The following is a 24,874-nucleotide window of genomic DNA, read 5'->3' as shown; positions in this document are numbered from 1 at the left end:
GATTCAAACCAGGATTTCCCACATCAAGGGCTGACATTCAGACCACTGTACCACTGGCCCTTTTACTCTGATGGCTCTGTTTTTTTTTTTTTGTTTTTTGTTTTTTTTTTGTCATTTTTATTCATTCAAAAACAGTGAAACTAAACTTTTTCCATCTTCAGGGCAATTTGAAATAGGATTTATATAAGGAATATATTTGCAATTGTGGGACTATCCAAGGACCTGACATATGACAGGCAAATGATTAGCCACTGAGCCACAGACTTTATGACATTTGATTTGGTTCAGTTTGGTTCATTTTAAGTTTATATACATTATTAATAAAAAACGAAACAATGGAATGTAAGCATTAAGCATCAAACTCAGGACTCTATTATTAAAGTTTAACACTTTATCTCTTGAGCCACAGAGTCTGAGCAGATAATTTATGTTTTGGATGGGTTTTTCTTAAGAGCTTTGTGTTATATGACGGAACATTTTTTTGTAAATCTGGGAACTCTACATGTGAAAGGTGACTGATTAAGCAATAGTTGGACCTGAACTCAAAACTTCTTTATTAAACGCTTGATCTCTTGAGCCAGTATTTGATCTCCAAAAAAAGTGTTTTGAGAACTTTGTTTTATATGCAATAATAGGATTTGAACAAAGAACTTTGTTACTGTGTAAAACACAATATTTGAGCCACTGAGCTATGCATGGTAAATTATTAAAGCTTTAACGTTTATATAGTAGGATTTGAACCTAGACTTTCTGGTATAAAAGGAAACTTGTGATGCTCTGAGCCACAGAACCTTTTTATAAATCGTTTTGTTTTAGTTGTGATCCTGACTTTGTCAGCTTTTACTCTCTAAAGTGACCCAGTAATTTCCTACACATTATCAGTGTTCATTTATATAATGATTGTTTTTAACTGTATGGAATTAATGTTAATGTTAAAATGATTTTAAAAATGTCTGCTCAATGTCTGGACTGAATCTGCATCATTTGAGTTATATGTACAAAATGTTTTGTCCCACATAAGCTGATGTGGCAAAAAAAAAGGGAAAAATATTTTAAATCATTTATTAAATCAAACTGTATCAAATGTACAAACATTCACAATATGTTTTCATATAATAATGCAAATACACTTGTCCATTAACGCACTGATCTGGTCTCATGCATGTGTCCGTCATACAATCATTCATTCTCCAAACTGCTTGTCCTGTGTAAGGTCCTATGTGAGGATGTTGAGTCTGTCCGAGTGTCTCGGTTCGAAGGCAGAGAAACACCCTGAACAAATGGGCAGTCCATCCCAAAGCAATTAATCAGTAAAAAGCTGCAATTAGACACAATTTAAATGGTTAGTTGTTTTATCAGTCATTAGTTATAAATAATCAATCAAGCTTTACTATAAATGTGTTAAGGCCAATTCACACACCGCACAGACAAACGGCTGGATCAGTGTGTTACCCTCGTTGGCGTCTGTTGGTGTTGGTCGGGGTTTGTTTTCAGTGAACAATCAAGCGTTTATCAATGTCTGTTGGGGCTGCGTGAACATGACAGTCCAATCCAATGGCCAGCTTGTTTGTTGGTGTTTGTGCAGTGTGAATTGGGATAGTTTCCCCTAAATTGAAAATTAAGTCATCATTTACTCACCTTGTTGTTATTCTAATGCAGTATGCAATTCTGTAGAGTATATTATACTTATTATACTATAGTATGCATGTCACTTTTTTATTAAACTTGATTTCTCACAACTTTTTCTGGGTAAGCTGCATTGAACTGCTGCACTAATAGATTCTCACAAATGCACAGAAGACCAACAGCCAAGGCCAGGATTTTTTTTAAAATAGCTAATACATTACATTTCGGTTTGTTTTTCACCAAATCCTATCGCACACTCCCAGAACACTTGGAATATACTAACATGTGTCACATGGGATTTTTCTGTGATACATTTGACCTGTTTTTAAAGACTGATGCTGGTCACTATTCACTGCCATTGGTATTTTTGGACTGAAAAAGAATTGCATACGGCATGAGAACAACAACAGGGTGAGTAAATGATGACTTCGTTTCATTTCACAAGGAACTATCGACCCGGTTTAATCTCTATCAAAAATGTGATTTTTGTCATTTTAAATCTGTAAAAGCCATATCATGACCTCATGAACCATCCAGAGCTCCAGATAGAGACTCTCAAGCTCCTCATCTTCAGTGACGCAGAAACAGAAGAAGATCAAGATTTCCTATAAATGCTGCTTGAATCTGCAAACACAAACAACACAAAATCATTGTATAATTGTGAACAAACATGAGAAATAAACTTTTAAATCTGTCCACATTTATTAGTGAGGATACCACAAGAGGGAGCTGATGACCAGCTGATTGTCACCTGCCTTGAGCACATTTAACCAAATAAAATTGACTTTTGCTTTAGTGTGAAAATATTAAAGTATGTGTGATATTTTGGAAAATAGTCTGAATCTGAATTATTTCTACACTGAATCTGACAAGACGTTTCAAGTAAATATAAAGAAATGTTTTTTGAGTATTATCCAGTAAGCTTCATACTAATTTGCATATTTTACTCAGTCTGGCAGTTGTTACTTTGTTCAGACTGAAATGGGAAGTGGTATAAACTCTAATAGACGTGTCGTCTTCACACACATCTCTCTCTATATCAGTGTAAAAGCGTCACAGTCGAGCGCTGCAGCTCTTTCACTCTTCTCTGGTAAGTCATTTACACACTAAAACTTCTGACGTTTTGAGATCTTCACTGTTTTGATGCTCTGAGGTTGAGTTGTTCTAGATGAGCAGGTCCTGTTTTAATCTTTCTGAAAAGATTTGATTTAATAGCCTGTATTTTTTCTCATGACATTTATGTCACTCATGAAAAATAGTTTTTGGACATTAGAAATTATATGAGTTTACATCAACAGCTAAAAATTCATACACAGAAATAACTGTTAAAAGTTTATACACTTAAAAAATAACGTTTCCAAAAGGGTGTTTTTCACAATTTCATAAAGAGCAATTCATGGTTCCCTGAAAAACATTTCACTGAACACTTCTTAAAAGAACCATATTTTCCTAATATGAAGAACATTTTAATAATCTAAAGAATCTTTTTTCACTTTAAAGAACTTTTGTGGAATGGAAAGATTTCAGGGATGTTTAAGGTTCTTCATGAACCATCGATGCCAATAAAGATCCTTTATTTTAAGAGTGTGTATGATTGTGTTTGTATTTTCTGTTGTAAGGTGGAGTGAATGTACATGATGGAAATATCTGTGACGTTCCTCCTCACTGGATGTCTGATACAAGGTCTCGTTCTTATAGATTATTCTCTGCTGAATTAATATTCTGAAAGCATTTTCATGTGAGCTTTGTAAGATTAAAGAGCAATTAGAGCTGCAGTTTCTTCTGCACGTGAACGCTGTGTGATCACTTCCTCTTGTCTGTGTGTGTTTTAGGAGTTTTCTGTGATTTTAATATCAATCTGCCGAAGAGAGTAGAAGCTCTAGAAGGATCCTGTGTTTTCATACCCTGCACATTTGATATTGATCAACAATATAAAGATGATCTCACTGATGCAAAGAGAATATGGTATAAAGACGGATCCCCTCCCACTGTAGTGTTTGACTCCAGTCACCCCGACACTGGACCATTAAGGGGAGAAATATTTGGCACTCCTACAGAGAAAAACTGCACCACCCGCTTCAATAATGTTGAGCAGAAAGATAATGGGTCATATTTATTCAGAATAGAGACCAACGGTAGACTGAAACATAGCTACAGAAAACCTGAAGACCTGGTTCACATTTCCATCATAGGTGAGTGTCATATTATTAATGCTGTTTCTATCTTAATGTAAATGCAGAGCAGCCATTTGTAACATGATTGTGTGAAGCTTCCGGTGTCATACGCTTTCAGTTATTTACCTGTACAAAACAGTCTGTTATGCAGCTTAATATTTAAACCTGAAAATGATCATATTATTTTAACCTATTATCATAATCATAAACATACTGGTTTGCAGAGCAAGTAGTTTCACCATTTACTGCACTGTAATTCTTCTAGTTATTGACCTATAGAGCTTATGTAGCTCCGCCCCTTTTCAGTGCTGCACTCGTTTGTATTTCCACAGCATGAAGGTAAGATCTTATGGATTTATGAATAAACCGCTCATTTTAAAATCTTCCTGGTCTACTGGGATTTGTTATGACATCCTCTTCAAACATTACAGCGCTCATGATAACTGTCTTTAACTCTACAATAAGTAAATCCTCTTCACCAGCTAATTACTCTTCAACAGTGATGCCATAGAAATATACAGAGTTACTGCAAGAACTGAAACACAAAATCCTAAAGATGGCTGCACACTTGTTTCTCTGGGCATAAGGTCTATAGCGGCTAATGAATCAGAGATCTCACACATTCACAGAAAATAGCTTACGTCCCCAATGCTGAATGAACTGGATAATGTGACTGGACATGAATGAAAAATAAATCTTCTACTGTACAATACTGTATGATATGATGATCCATGTGATCCTGTAATGTTTGTCTGTATCTCTGTGTGTTGTAGATTCTCCACCCAAACCCACAGTGAGTCTGTTTGAGGATCAGGAGGAGACGGAGGTGAAGGAGGGAAGCTCTGTGAATCTGCGCTGCTCGACTAAGATCTTCTGTTCCTCTCGTCCAGCAGTTCTCACATGGAGCTCGTCTCCTGAACACCTCCTCAAGGAGATTGTCACACAACAGCGTCAGAGCGAAACTGAGCTGATCTCTGATCTGATCTTCACTGTAACTCACCGTCATCATTCAGCCACTTTCACCTGCACTGTAACACACCAGCTTCAGAAGGACATCACAAAATCACGAAACAAGTCCCGTACGCTTCAAGTCCAGTGTAAGACAGATTATTTCAGTCAATACCGTCTGATCATCTAGAATTAGTGCTGAAATCATAACAACTGCCTGAATGTTTTTCTCCTCCATCAGATGCTCCTAAAAGCACATCTGCACATGTAAGTCCATCTGGTTTTGTTCTGGAGGGTCGTTCAGTGACTCTGAGCTGCAGCAGTGATGCAAACCCACCGGAGCTCAACTACACCTGGTACAGAGACACTGAAGAACACCTGAAACCAGTGCAGACCGGACAGAACCTGACCATCAACAACACCGACCCGACACACAGCGGACGATACGTCTGTACAGCTCAGAACAAACACGGCGCTCAGAACGCATCAGTGCTGCTGGACGTCCAGTGTGAGTATCAAGAGCCTGATCTGATTTACTCACAATCACTAGATTATTAGACTGGAGATTTCAGACTTTATACACACATATATATTATAAGCAGTGTTGGGCAGTAACGCGTTACTGTAACGCAGTTACTTTTGACAGTAACTAATACTGTACTGTGTTACTTTTTAAATAAATTACCATATGGTGCATTGTGCGTTACTTTTTTAATTAATTAATTTTGGCTGAAGTGTGTAGCCCTCAGCATAACCTGTTTACAGCAGCGACGCATTGTAGGATTGGTGGATGCCAACCACTGTAAACACGAAGACGCACTGTGGACGTGTTTTCATTTATTCAAGTGTGTGCGGCAGTCATAGCGAGTCAAGGCGAGAACAAGACGAGTTTCTCAAAGTGGAAATATGCTCATTATTTCACTTTAGTTGAGCATAAAGACAAAAACCTTTTAGTCAAATGTAAGCTGTGTCTTTCTGGTTCGAATGTCCTATCTACTGCGATAAACAGCAACTCCAATCTGTCAGCACCTCCAGAAACGTAATTCATTTAAGCCATTAGTTGACTAATCGCATTTATATTAATTTAATTTCTTAAATACTGGAGAGAATAAACCATAATAATGATCATAATGTAGGCTATAGTGCATGCATAAAGCTTGCCACAAAGAACCGGCGAAATTAATGATTATGAATGTGACAAAAACAGCAAGGAGACATTTTAATTGTTTATTAATAAAGTAATGTTTTCTGAATCAGTGTCGACTGCGAAGATGAAGTTGACATTGCTGACTCTCATCATCTCCAGATACTGGACGCACCTAAAGAGAATGTACATTTCATTCGGATAAGGCTACATAATCAGAGTAGCCTATTTCTTTTCGTTTTTAGATATTTCAAGCTTTCTATAGATATATTTCTCATGTATGTGAGGCAAGCAGCCGCTGAGTTCTGGTTCATTTAGCCTATAAGTCACGCTCCAGTTCACGCGCCAGTGATCGCGCCTGCCATAATTATATTGTCTGCTATATTTGCTTCTTATTTATTAAATCCAGGCAATTGGTTGATGAAACATTGATTAAAATTAAGATACAATTTTTACAAAATGAAATTCACTTTAAAGAAAGGCTTTCTTCGAAACAAAACTTAATGAAGTGGTCAAAATCATGTCTGACCCACTCCATGCCTCCCGATATATTGCGCATCTTATGATGCATCTTACTCATGCTGTTCACTTTTCATAATCAAGTAAATTAATTTAAAACATAACATAGGACTATTTAAACATAAATATGAAACTACATTTTCTTTAATGGCTATACCAACACGTATTGTACAGTACAGAGAAATTTCATAAGCAAGAGCGGATCATGTCACGAGTCGGATCAAGAATAATTTATTCTTAGACTTATATTTAATATTGGGGGCATTCAAATTGATGTAACTCAGTTACTAACTCCGTTACTATTTGTGAGAAGTGAGAAGTAACTAGTAACTATAACTAATTACTTTTTTAAAGTAACGTGACCAAAACTGATTATAAGTATATAATATTGCATAATGCATATATTTTATATACAGAGAGAGAGAGAGTAATAGTGTAAATAAATACACAAAATATAAAATATAAACATTATATTAAATATTTATATATATATTATCACATTTACTTACATTTCTTTAAAATAAAGTTACAGAGAATACTTTGTATCACTATATATATATATATATATATATATATATATATATATATAAACCTTCACTGTTGCTTTGATTCCAAATATTTAAGTCACTTGTTTTGCACAGAGCATCAACTGTTATTATAAATGATCTTCATTTAAACAGCTTTTTCATCCTTTACTATGCTTGTAAATGTTCAGTGAACAACAGGAACTAAATGCAAATATATTAAACATTACTTTGTTAATCTAAAATTTGTAGTCTTTTAAACTGCTGACAGAGGACCTTTTTTACATGGAAGGAGTTCGAATTAATGTGAATTCCTTCAGTACTATTTAAAAAGCATTTTTATTTTTCACTAATTTCTTCCCATACTTACATTAGTGTTATTTCACAGCATTAATGACTTTACTATTATTTAAAAAATATGATGACCTAAATGTTTTTCTCCTCCATCAGATGCTCCTAAAAACACATCTGCACATGTAAGTCCATCTGGTTTTGTTCTGGAGGGTCGTTCAGTGACTCTGAGCTGCAGCAGTGATGCAAACCCACCGGAGCTCAACTACACCTGGTACAGAGACACTGAAGAACACCTGAAACCAGTGCAGACCGGACAGAACCTGACCATCAACAACACCGACCCGACACACAGCGGACGATACGTCTGTACAGCTCAGAACAAACACAGCGCTCAGAACGCATCAGTGCTGCTGGACGTCCAGTGTGAGTATCAAGAGCCTGATCTGATTTACTCACAATCACTAGATCAGAGGTCTTCAGTGCTGCTCCTGGGTTTAGCTGCAGTGGGTCCCCAGGAGCAGGGTTGAAGACCTCTGTACTAGATTATTAGACTAATAGAGATATTAAATTGAAAAGCAAAAATAAATAAATACATAAATAAAAATACATTCAAATAAAACAACTTTTTAAAGTAAAACTATATAAAATGTCATATATTTAATAATTTTCATCTGTATATTTTAAATACATTATATGCTTTTTTAAATATTATATATGCATAAACCCTTCACTTGTACTGCAAAATATAAATACAGTTAAATATTTCCCATACTTCTTCCACTAGTGTTATTTCATAGTGTTGATGTCTTTACTATTATTTTAAAAATGTGGAAAATATTCATAATGGATGTTCATTGTGAATGCTTGGTAATCGCCATTAGAAATCAGTTACATTCAAGAGTGCTGAATTAACTGATTCTCATAATATACTCTAAATGCAAAAGATGTGAAAATGTTATTTTGATTAGGATTTAACTAGAAAAGCCTAACATTAATGATCCAAGTAACAAGGCCTGTCTGTATATACTGACTTTTTTCATTGAACATCACTGAACTGAAAAATTGTGTTCAGTGTCAGACATTCCCACATTTTGATTCATTCCCAGATGTGCTTCAGCTGTTCTCAGTTCAGACTAACACACTGTTCAGTCTAGACTAATGTAAGACTAATGTCTCTATCCGATTGCATGACAAACCCAGACTATAATGTTTTTTACAAAGTATAATTAACACCATTTACACACAGCTAGTGTAAAGCAAACAGAGTAATACAGACACATGGTGTTTTGTTAGTTATTTTGTGTCCTTCTAGATGTTTGCACACATGCTTCAACACAGTGCCTTTTCAGTTACCAACCCAGATCTTGAACTGCTACATAACACATCTTTTTTCCTCAGATGCCCCAAAAAACACAACCTTGTCATTGTTTCCCTCCGGCTCTGTGATGGAGGGCCGTCCAGTGACTCTGACCTGCAGCACTGATGCAAAACCGGCGGTGCTCAAATTCTCCTGGTACATAGAGACCGGATCTCAGTTTAAGCTCATCCAGACCAGATTTAATAATACCTACGTGGTGTCTAACCCTACAAACATAGCACGGTATCGCTGTGCAGCTCAAAACCAGCATGGCCAACACAACACAACAATTCAACTAGATCCTCAGTGTGAGTACAAAGACAAGTTACTGCACTGCTATATTCACTCATTCAATCTGATCCCTTATAGCAAATGCATAACGCTGCTCTAGATTGCATTTGGATTTAAAGTGCATTGTTTATGATGAAAATAAACATGGATTGACATTAAAAATGTGCAATTTCACCATAAATGCATGTGATGTATATACTGTGTTTCACGCAGTCACAAGTCACTGAAAAGACTATAGAGGAGTTGCAAAAACCACAAAAGCATGTTTAAATTACTAAAACTTGATGTACAGCTTAAGTTGAAGGCACTGGGTTTGCCTTCAACTTCAACTACAGAACATTCTATATGGTTCAATATCTTATATGAAGGGTGCATACTGGCAATCTTAAACAAAAACGTGTGACAGGCTGACGGTGATCGACAATACAGTAGGCTGAAGTTCGGTTGCATGCTACTGTAGAAATACTGTAAAATAGGTTTGAGTGTTTTCTTCATTCACAGAAAATTATGGAAAGACAGTAAGAGATTTAGTTCCTCTTTTGGAAGAGCAACATGTTCAAGTTACGTTAGTGTTTTGAAACACCAGATTTCAGTAAACCTTTGTGAAACTGCACTGATGCCAGTAAAATTGCAAGAAGCTGTCAACATAAAAAATAAAAAATAATTCTAATACAATGTGATTAAATGCTGGGGTACGAGACAAAATTATTTTATGTGACCGACATCTCAAATTCTCTAAAATTTCTTGAACATCATGTGTCAGTAGCCGTATGCTAAAGTAATGGGAAAATATTATTAGATGAGTAATACAAGACTTCACAGTACAGAATGTACCATGAGAATTTTTTCGCTAAATTTGTACTTGTGTTAAAAGATGTGTAAAAAAAGTGTCAGAATCACACTTTACATGCAAATATTAAAGACTAAAAGCAGAATATCTAATGGTTCACACAAAAATGAAAATTCTGTCATGTTGATCTAAACCGTATGACATACTTTTTTTTGAGAAAGATATCTCAGTGTTTTTTCTCATTTTTTTTCCCCCCAATTTGGTTCCCAACAGTCTTCAATGTATACTATACCAGTGGTTCCCAACCTTTTTTACGGCAAGGCCCCCCTCCTCTCCGAATCAATACTGCATGCCCCCCCCTACAATTTGTATTGTAGTGTTATTAGCCTACCTTTCAACTCCATATTATTTTTTAAAGAAGAAATTCAAGATAGATTTAAAGCCCCAGTGTTTTGTTTTGCAAACATTCTTTACAACTTAAAAGTATTTACTCTGCTCAGTTATAAAGTAACTATAGTCAAACTGCCATACCAAACAAGACTACAGGGAGATCCCAAAGGACTAAACTTAAATACTATGCGGATCCATTCAAAATGATTAAACACACATAACACCACTGATCCTCTCAAACTTCTCTGAAACACGCTTGTTCGGTGAGCATCCATTATAAAACACGTGAATATATTGAACTGTCTTCATGCAGAATTACGACCAGTGAGTCGAGAGCACAAATGACGGACTCGTGCATGAGTTGTGAACGACTGCTGTATGTCACTGTAATCATCTTTACCTTCATTACAATCATCATCCATCAAACCCTTTTAAGCAACACTGAGAGAGTTAGTTTGCGTAATCAATGTTCATGAAGCAGTTGGGCGTTTTGAGCCATCGTTCAGTCTGTATTTCACAGAAGAATGATGAGAAACGGCCTGGGCTGATCCGAAACAATCACAGAATACCTACAAGAGAGGTGGTGCATTGTTAGTAACGTGTTAATAATTTAATTAATGAATTATATTAATATATTTAAATTAATTTTAATTTATCCCGCGGCCCCCTTGGAGCATCACTGATGACTCCTACATGTTGGGAACCACTGTACTATATTATACATCGTGGCTTGTGCTCTTTACCATCGTGGCCATATCTGTGGATGTTCGCTCTGTTCACAAAACCATTCAGCACAGCAAGGACCAGTAATGGAAACACCCAAAAGCAACCTCACCGCCAGCCACTGACCACAAGCCTCTGACAGTGTGAATGCGGCTTTTTTTTTAGCATAATAACAGCATTTTCCCCAGGGTGTCATGTTGTAGACTTACAGGAACCAACCACGACTACAACTTCAAAATCGTGGCTTGTTTCTCTTTTCTACTTCAGCTCTTAGTTATGGGGTTCCCTTCTGTTCTTGCCATGATCTTATTCAATTTTGTCCACAGTAGGGCATTTCACACTACGCTCAACCAGGTTATAATCATTTTAAAGACCACTTTTACCTACAGGTAAAGGAACGTATCACACTTATAATTTAGAAGCACCGTTAGCACCACTTTTTACCCGGGGTTAAGAAAACCAGCTCTGGAGCAGGAATAGCACTGCTTTTGACATCATTAACCCCGCATTTCAGTGCCACTTGTGCATTGTGAAATGATGTGTGTTAGAATGTTATGGCTTGATGCTTAGCAATCAACAGCCAATCGCATGGCTCAAATTCACATGCTTTGGACAGTCACAGGCGTTGTATAAACAGTAGTTTAGCATTTGAAGGGAAATTGTCAAATGGTGACAAAAAAACGTGACAGCTGGTGCGAAGAAGTGACAATTTAATTCTTGTTTATAGCCCGAAAAGTAAATTTGATAGCTGCATCAACAATATATGATATGAGGATATGCAATGTGACAATGTAAATATGCAAATAAAAATGTTTAGGGTTTAGGAAGGTACAGTGTTTATAAATACCCAGGATTAAATGTTAAACCCAATGTGAAACATGAAGCAAGTTAACCCAAGATTCTGTTAACCCAGGTTTTTAGTATGACCCAGGGTTCACCCTCAAGCTATCCTAGGTTTATATGACTTTCTTCTTTCATCTGAACACAATCAGAGTTATATTAAATAACTCCAGGGTTAAAGGTCACCCTTCCACCGAAAACTCGACTCTCTCGTAATCGTGCGTATGGCTGTTGCTAGAAGCCAGTTATTATAGTTTATAAAGTTTTAAATATGGAAAACTCTGTCTCTATTCAATGCCATTACAAAGCTGGGAAGAGCCAGGATATTATTTATTTTAACTCTGATTGCGTTCAACTGAAAGAAGAGTCACATGCACCTAGGATGTTTTGAGGGTGAGTAGATTATGGGTTAATTTTAGGAAAAACCTACAGGTCCTCAAGCTGTTTTATTTTGCTCAGATCCTACACAAGAACTACAGTTTATGATCATATTCTCTCTTTCAGTTGCGCCCAAAATCTCCAGCTCTTGTAACTTAAGCAGCGTAATCACATGTGTCTGTGAGGCTCATGGGAATCCCTCGCCTACACTAGAGTGGCGTCTATCTGGAAATGTTCTCGCTAACTCTACAAACACGTCCATCAGCAGCGAAACTCAAGGAAACACAACCTTGACGAGTGTCCTAATCATCCATCAGCCCCTCACAGAAACGTCCGTCCTGCAGTGTTTCAGTAGAAACACTCACGGCACCGCCAGTGCCAGCACCAGAACCAGCCAACAGATTCACCTCGTCACACCAACGCCAAAGACAGAGACAGGTGAGATCCACTTCTCTGACACTTCTCTGATGAACTCAATGAGATCTCTGGAATAATTTAACACTAATGAAAAAGAAGTGCACTTAATTTGCATTGAATGTGCTTCATATATAAAATTTTTTAGGGTTCCCATCAAATTAATTAATTTGTTTTGACACATTTTTTCATTTGATTTCAATTTTATTATTTAAACAGCTCGTAAACATACTTAATCATTAGAAAAAAAATTTAAATAACCCATTAAACATGAAAGTATCTCCTTATATAGAATAGAATTTAAAATTGATTCAAGAATTCTAGAGTTCTATATAGAATCCCATTACCCCTTTTTTATTATTAAAAAACTGTACTTGCAGTTTAAGCACACTTAAAGAGAGTACACTTTCATGACTATTTCTTACACTTTTAAAAATTGAACTTTTAATGATGGCAAATTAAAAGCTTTACTTGCTTTAAAGAAGTACACTTATTTTGATTTGTTGACTTAAATACTAAAAGCACACAAAGTACTTTATTATAATTTTAACTGTAGTGTGTTATTTAATATTAAATTTGAAGTTGATATATTTTAAACATACTAAATTGCATCTTCATCATAACATAAAAGTAAATAAATACAGTAAATGAGACTTGTCTAATGAGACTGCTTTGGTTTAATGAGGATTTAAAAAAAAAAAAAAAAAAAAAAGGAGTGGGTGGATTTTTATCATTGTAGAGTGGTTGTGTTCACACATTGCCAACACACATTTATATCCAAACACCTTGTAAAAGTGGATTTAACATAATAGGTGACCTTTAAGAAGACTTCTTTAAGTTTGGATAATTGCATTTAAAATAATTTCTACCTATAATACATTTTCATTTAATTATAAATAACATGCAATTGTGTTTCTTTTATTTTTCTCTTTTTTTAAAGTATGCTGAAGTGCACTTCTTTTTCACAAGGGAACTTTTTCTCCTAGACAGCAATGAGATCAAATGGAGACCAAGTGCAAACTTTTCTCCAGAGAAATGTTCTCATATTTGCCAAGACACTAAAGTCTGTAATCAAATATCAGATATCTCAGTATGAGCTTCAATCAAATCCATGATCAAATGATCTGAGCTGCTCTCCACATTCAGTTTTACAGCTCTGTACTGTAGGGCAACTGCTGACTCATTTGGGTCTGTTTTTATTCCTTCTAAGAAACATTTGCGACACTTAAATGACAGTGAGATTCACATTAAGAACAGTGCTTGGTAGTAACTGATTACATGTAATCAGGATTACATAATCAAAGTACTTGTAATTAGATTATAGTACATTTTAAAATACTCGTAATCAACTTACAGTTCCCATTCAGTCGGTCACGTTCGACGTACGTCGGACAGACCGACGAATAGGAATCTCGCTAGAGAGGCCAATCTACTTCGAGTGTAACTAAACGAGCCAATGCACATTGGCATGCAATCATATGCATCAGCTGCTTGCCTCGCAGCGCGGGTATATAATGAGCAGCAGGTGCGTTGCATCTTCAGCTTTTCGCTTCGGAGCCAAACCTTCTCAACACTGAAGAAGATAGCTACTGAAACCACGAGTGTGAACGAGTCTGCTCTTCGAGACGTCTCTTGGTTGCGGTGCAGGCGGACAGCGCAGCAGCGGGGCCGATTTCTCCTATGTTTTTCTTTGCCTTTTTTATTTGAGCAAAAGCTGTAATCAGCGTGAAGGCCGTTCTCACGGCTGGTGAAACGGTGCGCCTAGAGCGCTAAAAAGCTGTTATTACAGCTGGTAAGAGAGCGCCTACAAGGAGAGTGCACACGACAGGCTGCACATTTCCCTGTCTGTGCTGCAGCGGCTTTTCCCCTGCGTGCTTCAGCACCTAAAAGAGTCAGTCCTTGAAAGAGCTTACACGAGTAGTTCGCGTCTTTTTAAAGATGTCGTTCTACTTGTGTGTTTCTGGATGCGGTCGTTACCTGGCGCCTCGGGATGGTCACCAGCGCTGTATCGCGTGCTTGGGCTTAAGGCACGCTGAGGCGGCGTTTGTGGACGAGTCATGTACCCATTGTGGGAAGATGACCGTCGCGGAGCTGCGGTCGAGACTCCACTTTCTGCAAAGGGGTGGAGTCCCGGTCCCGACGCCTCGTTCCAATCCTCCTCAGAGGGTTGCTTCGGGCGGCGGGGCTGGTGACTTGAGGATCACGGTGAGCGCGTTTCCTTCGGGGAACCAACCCCCTAGGAACCCTCACCCCTCTTGCGCTCCGCAGCCAGTAGAGCTGCCGGGGGAACGCGGTGGACCACCCCAGAGGTGTGTACCATCCGTATCCTTCGGAGCTCCCCAAGACGACCGGATGTCGATCGCTGCATCGGAGGGTGAGCCTGACGCTTCTGGGGATGACGATTCGGCGCAGCTGCCTCCCTCGGGAGTGACGACTGTGCCCGATTCAGACCCGGAAATGATGGCTATGCTTTCCCGGGCCGCCAACAGGGTCGGGCTCGTGTGGAACCCTCCACCGTGTCCCGAGCCCTCGAGGTTGGATGATTGGTATCTCGGGGTGGCAAGGGCTGGTTCTCAGCCCCCCACCCCAGTGCCTTTCTTCCCGGAGGTGCATGAAGAGCTCACTGGCACGTGGACGGCACCTTTTACTGCCCGAAGCCGTGTCGGTGGGTCCTCCTCCCTCACCACCCTTGATGTAGGAGCGGCTAAGGGTTATACGCGCATACCCCCTGTGGAACGGGCCGTTGCTATGCAACTGTGCCCTAACTCCACCTGGCGGGGGGAGCCGTCTCTCCCTTCCCGGGCTTGTAAGTACTCGTCGGATCTTACCGGCAAGGCTTATCAGGCCTGTGGGGAAGCCGCTTCCGCCTTACACGCTATGGCGTTGTTGCAGGTCCATCAGGCCAAGGCACTGAAGGACCTGCACGAGGGTGGTCACGATCCGCAAGTTCTACAAGAACTTCGTGCCGCGACGGACCTCGCGCTCCGAGCGACGAAGGTTACGGCGCGGTCAGTGGGTCGTGCGATGTCCACCATGGTGGTCCAGGAACGCCATCTCTGGCTGTGTCTTGCGGACATGAGGGATACCGACAAAGTCAGGTTTCTTAATTCCCCCGTGTCCCAGACCGGCCTCTTCGGCGACGTGGTCGAGAACTTTGCCCAACAGTTCTCGGCTGTACAAAAGCAGTCAGAGGCGATCAGTCACATCCTGCCGAGGCGGTCAGCTGCTGCACTTCCTCCGCCGGCGGCACCTCAGACTGCCCGTCGGCTGGGTGGAGAATCTTTTGTTTCCCCTTTTTGTTCCGCCCTCCTCCGGGGGAAGGAGCGGTGCGGTCACCACCTCCTGAAGAGCAGTCCCGTCCATCTCCGGGTCGCCCGTCCTAGGGCCGCTTGGACTTGGCCTTGCCACCCTTCTTCTTAGGGGGTGGCTGGACGGGCTGGGCACCCCGCCCGCGACCGGCTCCACGACGCCGCTTGGATGGAGGCTGCTGCTGCTGGGGCGTCGGAGCGGGGGCGGCTGCAGGGGGGCGCCCTCGGCGACGGGCAGTCTGAGGTGCCGCCGGCGGAGGAAGTGCAGCAGCTGACCGCCTCGGCAGGATGTGACTGATCGCCTCTGACTGCTTTTGTACAGCCGAGAACTGTTGGGCAAAGTTCTCGACCACGTCGCCGAAGAGGCCGGTCTGGGACACGGGGGAATTAAGAAACCTGACTTTGTCGGTATCCCTCATGTCCCCAAATTTTCAATAAAAGAGCAGTTTCCTCTATCTCCGGGTCCGAAGAGGGCTCGGAGAGCAGTGGGAGGGCTAGAACCTCACCACTCTCATCCACCTCTTCTGTCGCCAGCGGACAGCAGCGAGCAGCAGGTAGGCAAAACCTCGACTGCTCCCTCTGTCCACCCGTGGAAGCAGGTAAGTGTTGCACAGCACACTGTGACCCCGCTTCGGGCCGCCTCACACAGAGAGCCTCCCGGGCCGCGTCCCTGCGTTCCACCTCGCTGCCCCGCGGCGGGTACGCCGGTGGTCCCCTTGGTGCCGCTTGCGCGGTCTCTGAGAGCCTGGCTAGCGCTCCCCAGTCCGTCTCGCTGGCTCCTTCGGACCATCAGGCTCGGCTATGCGATTCAGTTCGCCCGGCGCCCCCCCAAGTTCAGGGGCATCCTCTTCACTACAGTGAAAGATGCCGATGCCCCTGTTCTGCGTGCGGAGATCGCAGTCCTACTGGCGAAGGACGCGATAGAGCCGGTCCCTCCAGCCGATTTGAGGTCGGGGTTCTACAGCCCCTACTTCATTGTACCCAAGAAAAGCGGCGGGTTACGACCGATCTTGGACCTGCGAGTTTTGAATCGGAGCCTTCACAAGCTACCGTTCAAAATGCTCACGCAGAAACGCATTTTCAAGTGCATCCGTCCCCGAGATTGGTTTGCAGCGATCGACCTGAAGGACGCGTACTTCCATGTTTCGATTCTTCCGCGACACAGGCCATTCCTGAGATTCGCGTTCGAAGGTCGAGCATATCAGTACAGAGTCCTACCCTTCGGGCTGGCCCTGTCTCCCCGCGTCTTCACGAAAGTCGTGGAGGGAGCCCTTGTTCCCATGAGAGAACAGGGTGTTCGCATTCTCAACTATCTAGACGACTGGCTTATCCTAGCACAGTCTCGGGATCAGTTGTGCGAACACAGGGATTTGGTGCTCAGTCACCTCAGCCAGTTGGGGCTTCGGGTCAACTGGGAAAAGAGCAAACTCGCCCCAGTGCAGAGGATCTCTTTTCTCGGTATGGAGTTGGTTTCGGTCGAACAGATAGCACGCCTCACAGAGGAACGTGCTCGGTCGGTGTTGAACTGCCTGAATACGTTCAATGGCAGGACAGCGGTCCCACTGAAGTTCTTTCAGAGGCTCCTGGGGCATATGGCGGCTGCAGCGGCTGTAACACCGCTCGGTCTGCTTCATATGAGACCGCTTCAGCACTGGCTTCACGGCCGAGTCCCGAGATGGGCGTGGCAACGCGGCACGTTCCGGGTGCCAATCACTCAGGAGTGCCGCCGAACCTTCAGTCCGTGGTCGGACCCTTTGTTTCTTCGGGCAGGAGTGCCCCTAGAACAAGTGTCCCGGCATGCTGTGGTTTTCACAGATGCTTCTGCCACCGGCTGGGGTGCCACGTACAACGGGCATGCAGTCAGGGGTTTGGACGGGACCCCATCTGCATTGGCACATCAATTGCCTCGAGTTGCTGGCAGTACGCCTTGCCCTGAGCCGCCTCAAAGGCCTGCTTTAGGGCAAGCATGTACTGGTCCGTACGGACAACACTGCGACCGTTGCGTACATCAACCGTCAAGGTGGTCTACGCTCCCGTCGCATGTCGCAACTCGCCCGCCATCTCCTCCTGTGGAGTCGGAAGCATCTGAGGTCGCTTTGCGCCATTCATGTCCCCGGTGTGCTCAACCGTGTGGCCGACGAGCTATCACGAGCTGCGCTGCCCGGAGAGTGGCGACTCCACCCCCAGGTGGTTCAGCTGATCTGGAGAGAGTTCTGAGAGGCTCAGGTAGACCTGTTTGCCTCACCAGAAACCTCCCACTGCCAGTTGTTTTACTCTCTGACCGAGGGAACACTCGGGACAGATGCACTGGCTCTCAGCTGGCCCCGGGGCCTGCGCAAATATGCGTTTCCCCCAGTGAGCCTACTTGCACAGACCCTGTGCAAAGTCAGGGAGGACGAGGAGCAGGTCTTGTTAGTTGCGCCTTACTGGCCCAACCGGACCTGGTTCCCAGAACTCTCACTCCTCGCGACAGCCCCTCCCTGGCCCATCCCTCTGAGGAAGGACCTCCTCTCTCAGAGACGGGGCACTCTTTGGCACCCGCGTCCAGACCTCTGGAAACTCCATGTCTGGTCCCTGGACGGGACGCGGAGGTTCTAGGTGACTTACCCCCTGAGGTACTTAACACCATCACTTCGGCACGTGCACTGTCTACGAGACGTGCTTACGCCTCGAAGTGGAACCTGTTCGTCGAGTGGTGTTCTTCTCGTCGAGAAGACCCCCGAAGATGCTCGATCGGAGTCGTGCTTTCCTTCTTGCAGCAAGGGTTGGAGCGTAGGCTGTCCCCCTCCACCCTCAAAGTCCATACTGCTGCCATATCCGCTTACCACGACCACATAGATGGCAAATCTGTTGGTCAGCACGACCTGGTCATCAGGTTCCTTAGGGGGCGAGACGGTTAAATCCTCCTCGTCCCCCCTCCATACCCTCTTGGGACCTTACTCTGGTGCTCAGAGCACTCCAGATTGCTCCCTTTGAGCCTTTGCTGTCAGCAGACTTAAAGATTCTCTCTATGAAGACTTTGCTGCTGGTGGCATTGGCCTCCATCAAGAGGGTAGGGGACCTGCAGTCATTTTCGGTCGACGAATCGTGCCTAGAGTTCGGGCCGGGTGACAGCCACGTGGTACTGAGACCCCGGCCTGGCTACGTGCCCAAGGTTCCTACCACTCCCTTCAGGGACCAGGTAGTGAGCCTGCAAGCGCTGCCCTCGGAGGAGGCAGACCCAGCCCTGGCTTTGCTCTGTCCAGTTCGCGCCTTGCGACTGTACTTAGACAGAACTCGAAGCTTCAGGACCTCAGACCAGCTCTTTGTCTGTTACGGAGGCCAGCAGAAGGGAAAGGCTGTCTCCAAGCAGAGGATGGCCCACTGGATAGTGGATGCCATCGCCCTGGCTTACCAAGCTCAGGGCGTGCCCTGCCCGCTCAGGTTGCATGCCCACTCCACGAGAGGTGTGGCATCCTCCTCGGCGCTGGCTCGTGGCGCCTCGCTAACAGACATTTGTAGAGCTGCGGGCTGGGCGACACCTAACACGTTCGCTAGATACTATAGCCTTCGTGTCGAGCCGGTCTCCTCCCGTGTTCTCGCCTCAGGTCAGAGGCACGGAGAGGCCCCGGCTTAGTGTCGGCTTGCTGCGCTACATGCGCATTCTATTCTCCAGAGAGTCCCTACGGGCAGACCCTGTTGAGTCCTCCGGTTACCCTTCGGCAGCCGACGTGGCGGAGCGTCTGGCGCCAGGCCTATACTCCGTTGTATCCTTGAGAACCGGATTTAGGCTGGGTTACATATGTGTGACCCTACGGGGATCCCATATGGCTTTTTCCACGGCTGCTCCTAAACGAAGCCCGTGTCTTTCCCTCTGGGAGAACCCATCTCTCATCGAGTGGAGTCACCCCAGTTCTTCCATATGTTGTACAACCTACAAGGTTAGTCCATATGTACTTATCCATATAACTCCTTCGGGGAAGGATATGGCTTCCGCAGCGTTCCTTATCGCATGTAAGGCTACGCTTTCCCAGCGTTATCCAATTGTCGCACTGAGTGGGTTTTGGGAACAACAGTGATCGACCCTCTCTGCGTGAGCCTGGTCCCACCGTCCTTAGGCAAGGGGGTTCAGGTGGCTCACGTCAGAGCGCTGGAAGAGGGCAGCTCCTGTGGCGCTTTGGTAGGGATTCCTATTCGTCGGTCTGTCCGACGTACGTCGAACGTGACCGACTGAATGGGAACGTCTCGGTTACATAGGTAACCCTCGTTCCCTGAAGGAGGGAACGGAGACGTACGTCCCGTCGCCACAGGCGTTGTCCTGCTGATGCTGCCGCCTGCTCGGTTCGGCTCCTCAGCGAAAACCTGAAGATGCAACGCACCTGCTGCTCATTATATACCCGCGCTGCGAGGCAAGCAGCTGATGCATATGATTGCATGCCAATGTGCATTGGCTCGTTTAGTTACACTCGAAGTAGATTGGCCTCTCTAGCGAGATTCCTATTCGTCGGTCTGTCCGACGTACGTCTCCGTTCCCTCCTTCAGGGAACGAGGGTTACCTATGTAACCGAGACGTTACTTTTTGAAAATTGAAATTTCAAAACACTTATGATATAACGAATCCTCGTTTACTGAAATCACGCCATCGGATTTTATCAAAAATATCTTAATTTGCATTCTGCGTTCTGAAGATGAACGAAGGTCTTACTGATGTGGAACGACATGAGGGTGAGGAATTAATGACACAGTTTTCATTTTTGGGTGAATTAACCATTTAATGTGAAAAACCAGTTAGTTCACAAGTAATCTAAAAGTAATCAAAAGTAGATGGATTATAGAACCTAAAATGTGCAATGTAATGGATTACATTACTAACTACATTTTTTTTTGTCATGTAATTTGGAATGAGTTACTACCCAGCACTGATTAAGAGTGGTGAGCTATAAAAGACCAAACTCTGAGCAATAAAACACTGCTTTCCAGGTTTCCATCATCCATCTATGCTGCTCGGAGCTGCTGCCGGCGCGTTAGCAATGATGCTCTTGTGCATCATAAGGATCTGCTATGAACGGTGCGTACACACGACAACTGTGATTTGAGGAAAGACATTATGATACATTTTTTCAGAAAACTAGACTTTTATATGCCATCTGGCTTCTCAAGTAAATGTATCTTCATTTAAGAATGTTCAGATATTTGATATTTTTGCAGTGTAAAGCCAAACAAAGTCAGATCACACATTGATTTGATGAGATTTTACTTTACTAGCCTCATCAAAAGGAGGATTTGTGATTCTGATTGATATATTATATACACTGTAAAAACCGAACAGTGAAATTAATAAAATGAAATGAGTTTGTTTCACTAAAATAATAATGAAAGTTCATTGTACTTAATAGAAAAAAGTTGTGTGAACTCAAATTGTCATTGTAGTAAGCTGAACTTAATACGATTAAGTTGAGTTGCAGCAGATTTCTAATTCCCAGCATGCTTTGCGTCAGACTGTATAAATGTAAATGTTGAAATTAAGTGTTATTTTGTGTACTTTTGCACAAGATTGACATAGGGAAACATAAGTTAATGTTTAATGTTGTGTTATGTTGGGATTCACAGGAGGTTCTGTTATGTTAGTTAATGTTATGTTATCATTGTGGTGAAGAGTAGAGTCTGTGGTTAGGTTAAGGATGGGCTGCAAAAGACCGCATATACTGTATGTTGTTTGATTATATACATGCAAGTATATGATGACAGTCTCTTTGATCATTATAATAGCATGTGTTATTTGCTATCTAACATTTAACCAAGATCTGTGTGATGTTTATGTAAATGAACTATATGTAATTAACATTATGATGAGTTGGGCGAGGCTGAGAACTGTGGGAACGAATAGATGCCGGTGACATGATTGTTAATGAGGGACACCTGTGCCCCACACCAGCCTTGCTCCGTTTCCACAGCTCTCGGCCCTGCCCCACTTGTCACAAAAATGTTAAATTCTACTAACTTAAAATGAGTTTGTTTACTTAAATGTTTTGAGGTTATAAGTTTCCTGAAATGTTTTGAGTATTCTGAACCTATTGAGTTTTACAGTGTAAGAATCTATTTTTGATGGCCTCAAAAAACATTTTTTTCAGAAGAAAGAATCCCAAAGCTTCAGGAACCAGACAAGACGACAGATCTGGACTCATTCTGACTCAAATAGTGAGTTCAACACACTCACACTATTAATTCTCAAAGATATTATCAAAAACGGCCGTTCAGCACTGATTCTGCTGTGTTTCTGCTCCATCAGGCCACTGCTTCTGATGGTGACGACGAGTGTGTTTACTCCGTTACACATAAACCACCAGAATCTCCTCATTATTCCTCCATCGACTTCACAAACGCAGAGCCGGCGTCAGGAGAGATCAGGGGCGTCTCCTCACTGACCAAGGAATATGCTGTGGTCCGTCATCGTTCTGCAAAAGACGCAGCATCTGCGACAGACCCCAAGAAAGACCAAAGCTCAACAGATAGCGGGGCGAAGATCACTGATGTGACATCAGAAGACTCGATTTATGAAAACATGACCCGTCGCTTGGTTGTTTAAAGACAGGAACCATTGCATTGAGTCCGAAATCAAATAATTCCCTGATATATAGTATGCAAAAAACAGTACACCAACACAGCAGTATGTCAGAAAATACAAAGTATTAGAAAAAACAAGTACCCGGATGACCTACTACTTCTGAAGTGCACATTCGATGAACACTTTACCATCCCATGAGACCACGGGAGAGGCAGTGAAGCAATGCAACTGAAGCTGTAGGTCACATAACAGTGACAACAAGTCACATGATAGTACCTTCTCAGACAGTATGCGATTTCGGACGCACCGTTGGTCAGTGCAGGTGTTGTTGAACAGTAAAGGCCTGTTCACATTAACACTGTGTTTACACCGGACGTGAACGTTGTCGCTCGCATCGCAACAGCTAAAAGCCGTCTACACTGGATGCGGCAAAGCGCCCGTTGCAAAGCATTTGTTCTTCGTGTCAGTATGTCATAAATAGAACGAGGCATCAGTTTACTGTCGGAGATATGTCGCTTGCGTCTTGCCGTATCTAGTGTAGACAACATCACTGATTATAATGGGTTCTATTGTCTTTTGTCACATCGCGCCACTTGCATCCGGTGTAGACATGGTGTAAGGATGATAACTATAACGATAACCATAAAGATACAAAAGATAAAAAAAGAAATCTTCCTAAATTGCAAAGCAATAGCAGAGTCCACGCCACAACTATAATGTTGTAAATGCCCTTTTTTGAGTGCATGTCTCTTTAAATGCAAATATGCAGTACTTACTGCTGTATATGCTTAGCCTGGGTGCCAGCCCGAACCCCGCCCACAACATTTTTTGGATGGGAAGTTCGGTCTGGACTCAATCCATTGTGGATTAATTATGTTCGGCTCCCAGAAGGCCGAGCCAATCAAATTGCCAGGGCGGGCTTTAATCGATGATGGACAGGCTATCTGCGGTTACGTAACCACCCACGTCATCAAAGAGCGCATGGGGAGTTTGATTGACAAGCGATCTAACCAATCAGAACGCCGCATCCGCCATTTTGTCCAACAAAGCAGTCAGGAGTTAGAAGATTAACATCGGTGGAGTTAAACTTGAAAAATTGTGCATATTGACGTCTTTCCGCGTTTGAAACAACATTCATTCTCATGTTCATTCATGTTTATATGATGCTATAAATGGACTAGTAGGAAGAGATGATCGGTTCACGAGCCTCTTGAGCTGAGGCGCTACAGCAATCCGTCACGATCATGGTCACAACACATTAAAGAGCCACAAAACGGTTTTTATTGTTTGAATTTTTTTAATAACTACACAGTTTGAAAGCTGGGACTTTGTTTAATATCATAAGTAACCTGCTCTGTCTCGTCTGTCGATGTGTTGTCAGTTTCTTCTTTGCTCCGCAATGTATTTTCCACTCTGTGTGGCGTGACAGCGCCACGGCTTGTCGGACAAAGCAACAGTAACTAAGGGGGACGAGTCTTTGCAAAAGGTCAATTAGTTTACAACAATGATGGCTGTTGAAGAACTGAGATGTGTAGATTCCGCCATCGCGTCCGTTATAGAAGATATCGACAGCGCATTAATTTTAAAACAGGAACAGAGGACCGCGATCAAGGCATTTGTCGATGGGAAAGATGTCTTTGCCGTCCTTCCTACGGGATTCGGCAAAAATTTGATTTATCAGCTGGCCCCGATGGTCGCTAAGAAGAGTTCTGTTGACAACTATGCATCGCTCAACATACGTCACTTACTCTGTAGCTCTGATTGGTTGTAGGTCTATCCAATTGAGGTCTTTCCTGGATCGGTTGAAATACGCCCCCATAATCAAAGCCCAATGGAGCAGTATCAGACTCATATTCTGACTAGAATTGAGTATGACCACGTCAGGCTAGCATATGCTGTTAATATGAATCAAAAGAAAACCAGAAAATCACTCACTGCTCTTGATGAAATAACTTTAGTAGCTTAAACAAGAATACATTTCTTACTCGAATGCTGCTGTTAAATGATCTGGCGAGGAGATAAACATGGCGGACTGTACAGCTCACTCAGGGGAGGAGCTAAGCTAATAAGGCAGAATCCCTCGCCAGTCATGGGCAGGGCTTATATAAGAGTAGGGGAAATTTTGAAACCTCTCATTTATAGAGATTGTTTATGATTTATGGGGATTATATTATAAAGAGCTCAAACATACAGAGTGCACATAAAATAAACAGAACAATATCATTCGATGGTGTGGATGCTAATATTGTTATAGTTATCATTCTTGGTGTGAACGGGCCTTAAAGGAACACTCCACTTTTTTTGAAAATAGGCTCATTTTACAACTCTCCTAGAGTTAAACAGTTGAGTTTTACCATTTTCGAATCAATTCAGCCGATCTCCGGGTCTGGTGGTACCACTTTTAGCATAGCTTAGCATAGTTCATTGAATCTGATTAGACTGTTAGCATCTTGTTAAAAAAATGACCAAAGATTTTTGATATTTTTGGGGTCACAGGCGCTGTGTAATATCATTGCGCCGGCTGCACCCATGGTACGCCGGCAAAGTTTCTTGATTATTAAGCCAGAATGAGAGTATAGTTCCTAGCCATATCGGCCTAGAAAATCACAA

General features: G+C 42.6%; 2 protein-coding genes across 3 annotated transcripts in view; one reads left to right on the top strand and one right to left on the bottom strand.

Annotated features, from left to right (window-relative positions):
* Nucleotides 1-1,235: 1,235 nt before the first annotated feature.
* The window catches only part of si:dkey-97m3.1 (fatty acyl-CoA reductase 1), a 95,673-nt gene continuing 72,034 nt past the window's right edge, over nucleotides 1,236-24,874 (bottom strand). For both annotated transcript variants that reach the window (XR_010895656.1, XR_010895657.1), the window contains 2 exons: nucleotides 1,421-2,250; nucleotides 1,236-1,318 (listed from right to left, as the gene is read on the bottom strand). The gene's annotated coding sequence lies outside the window, so the exon portion shown is untranslated. The remainder of the gene's footprint in view (nucleotides 1,319-1,420; nucleotides 2,251-24,874) is intronic.
* LOC137024410 (myelin-associated glycoprotein-like) lies at nucleotides 2,608-24,595 on the top strand. Its single transcript, XM_067391877.1, has 10 exons — nucleotides 2,608-2,716; nucleotides 3,459-3,818; nucleotides 4,574-4,897; nucleotides 4,990-5,256; nucleotides 7,386-7,652; nucleotides 8,628-8,894; nucleotides 12,125-12,436; nucleotides 20,680-20,767; nucleotides 21,831-21,897; nucleotides 21,989-24,595. The coding sequence occupies exons 1-10, from the start codon at nucleotides 2,608-2,610 to the stop codon at nucleotides 22,283-22,285; spliced, it is 2,358 nt and encodes a 785-aa protein (XP_067247978.1). The 3' UTR covers nucleotides 22,286-24,595.

This window comes from Chanodichthys erythropterus, chromosome 8 (assembly GCF_024489055.1).
Source record: "Chanodichthys erythropterus isolate Z2021 chromosome 8, ASM2448905v1, whole genome shotgun sequence".
In the NCBI taxonomy this organism is placed as follows: Eukaryota; Metazoa; Chordata; class Actinopteri; order Cypriniformes; family Xenocyprididae; genus Chanodichthys; species Chanodichthys erythropterus.
The sequence above is the reverse complement of the archived record's forward strand: the minus strand, read 5'-3'. Positions and strand labels throughout refer to the sequence as shown.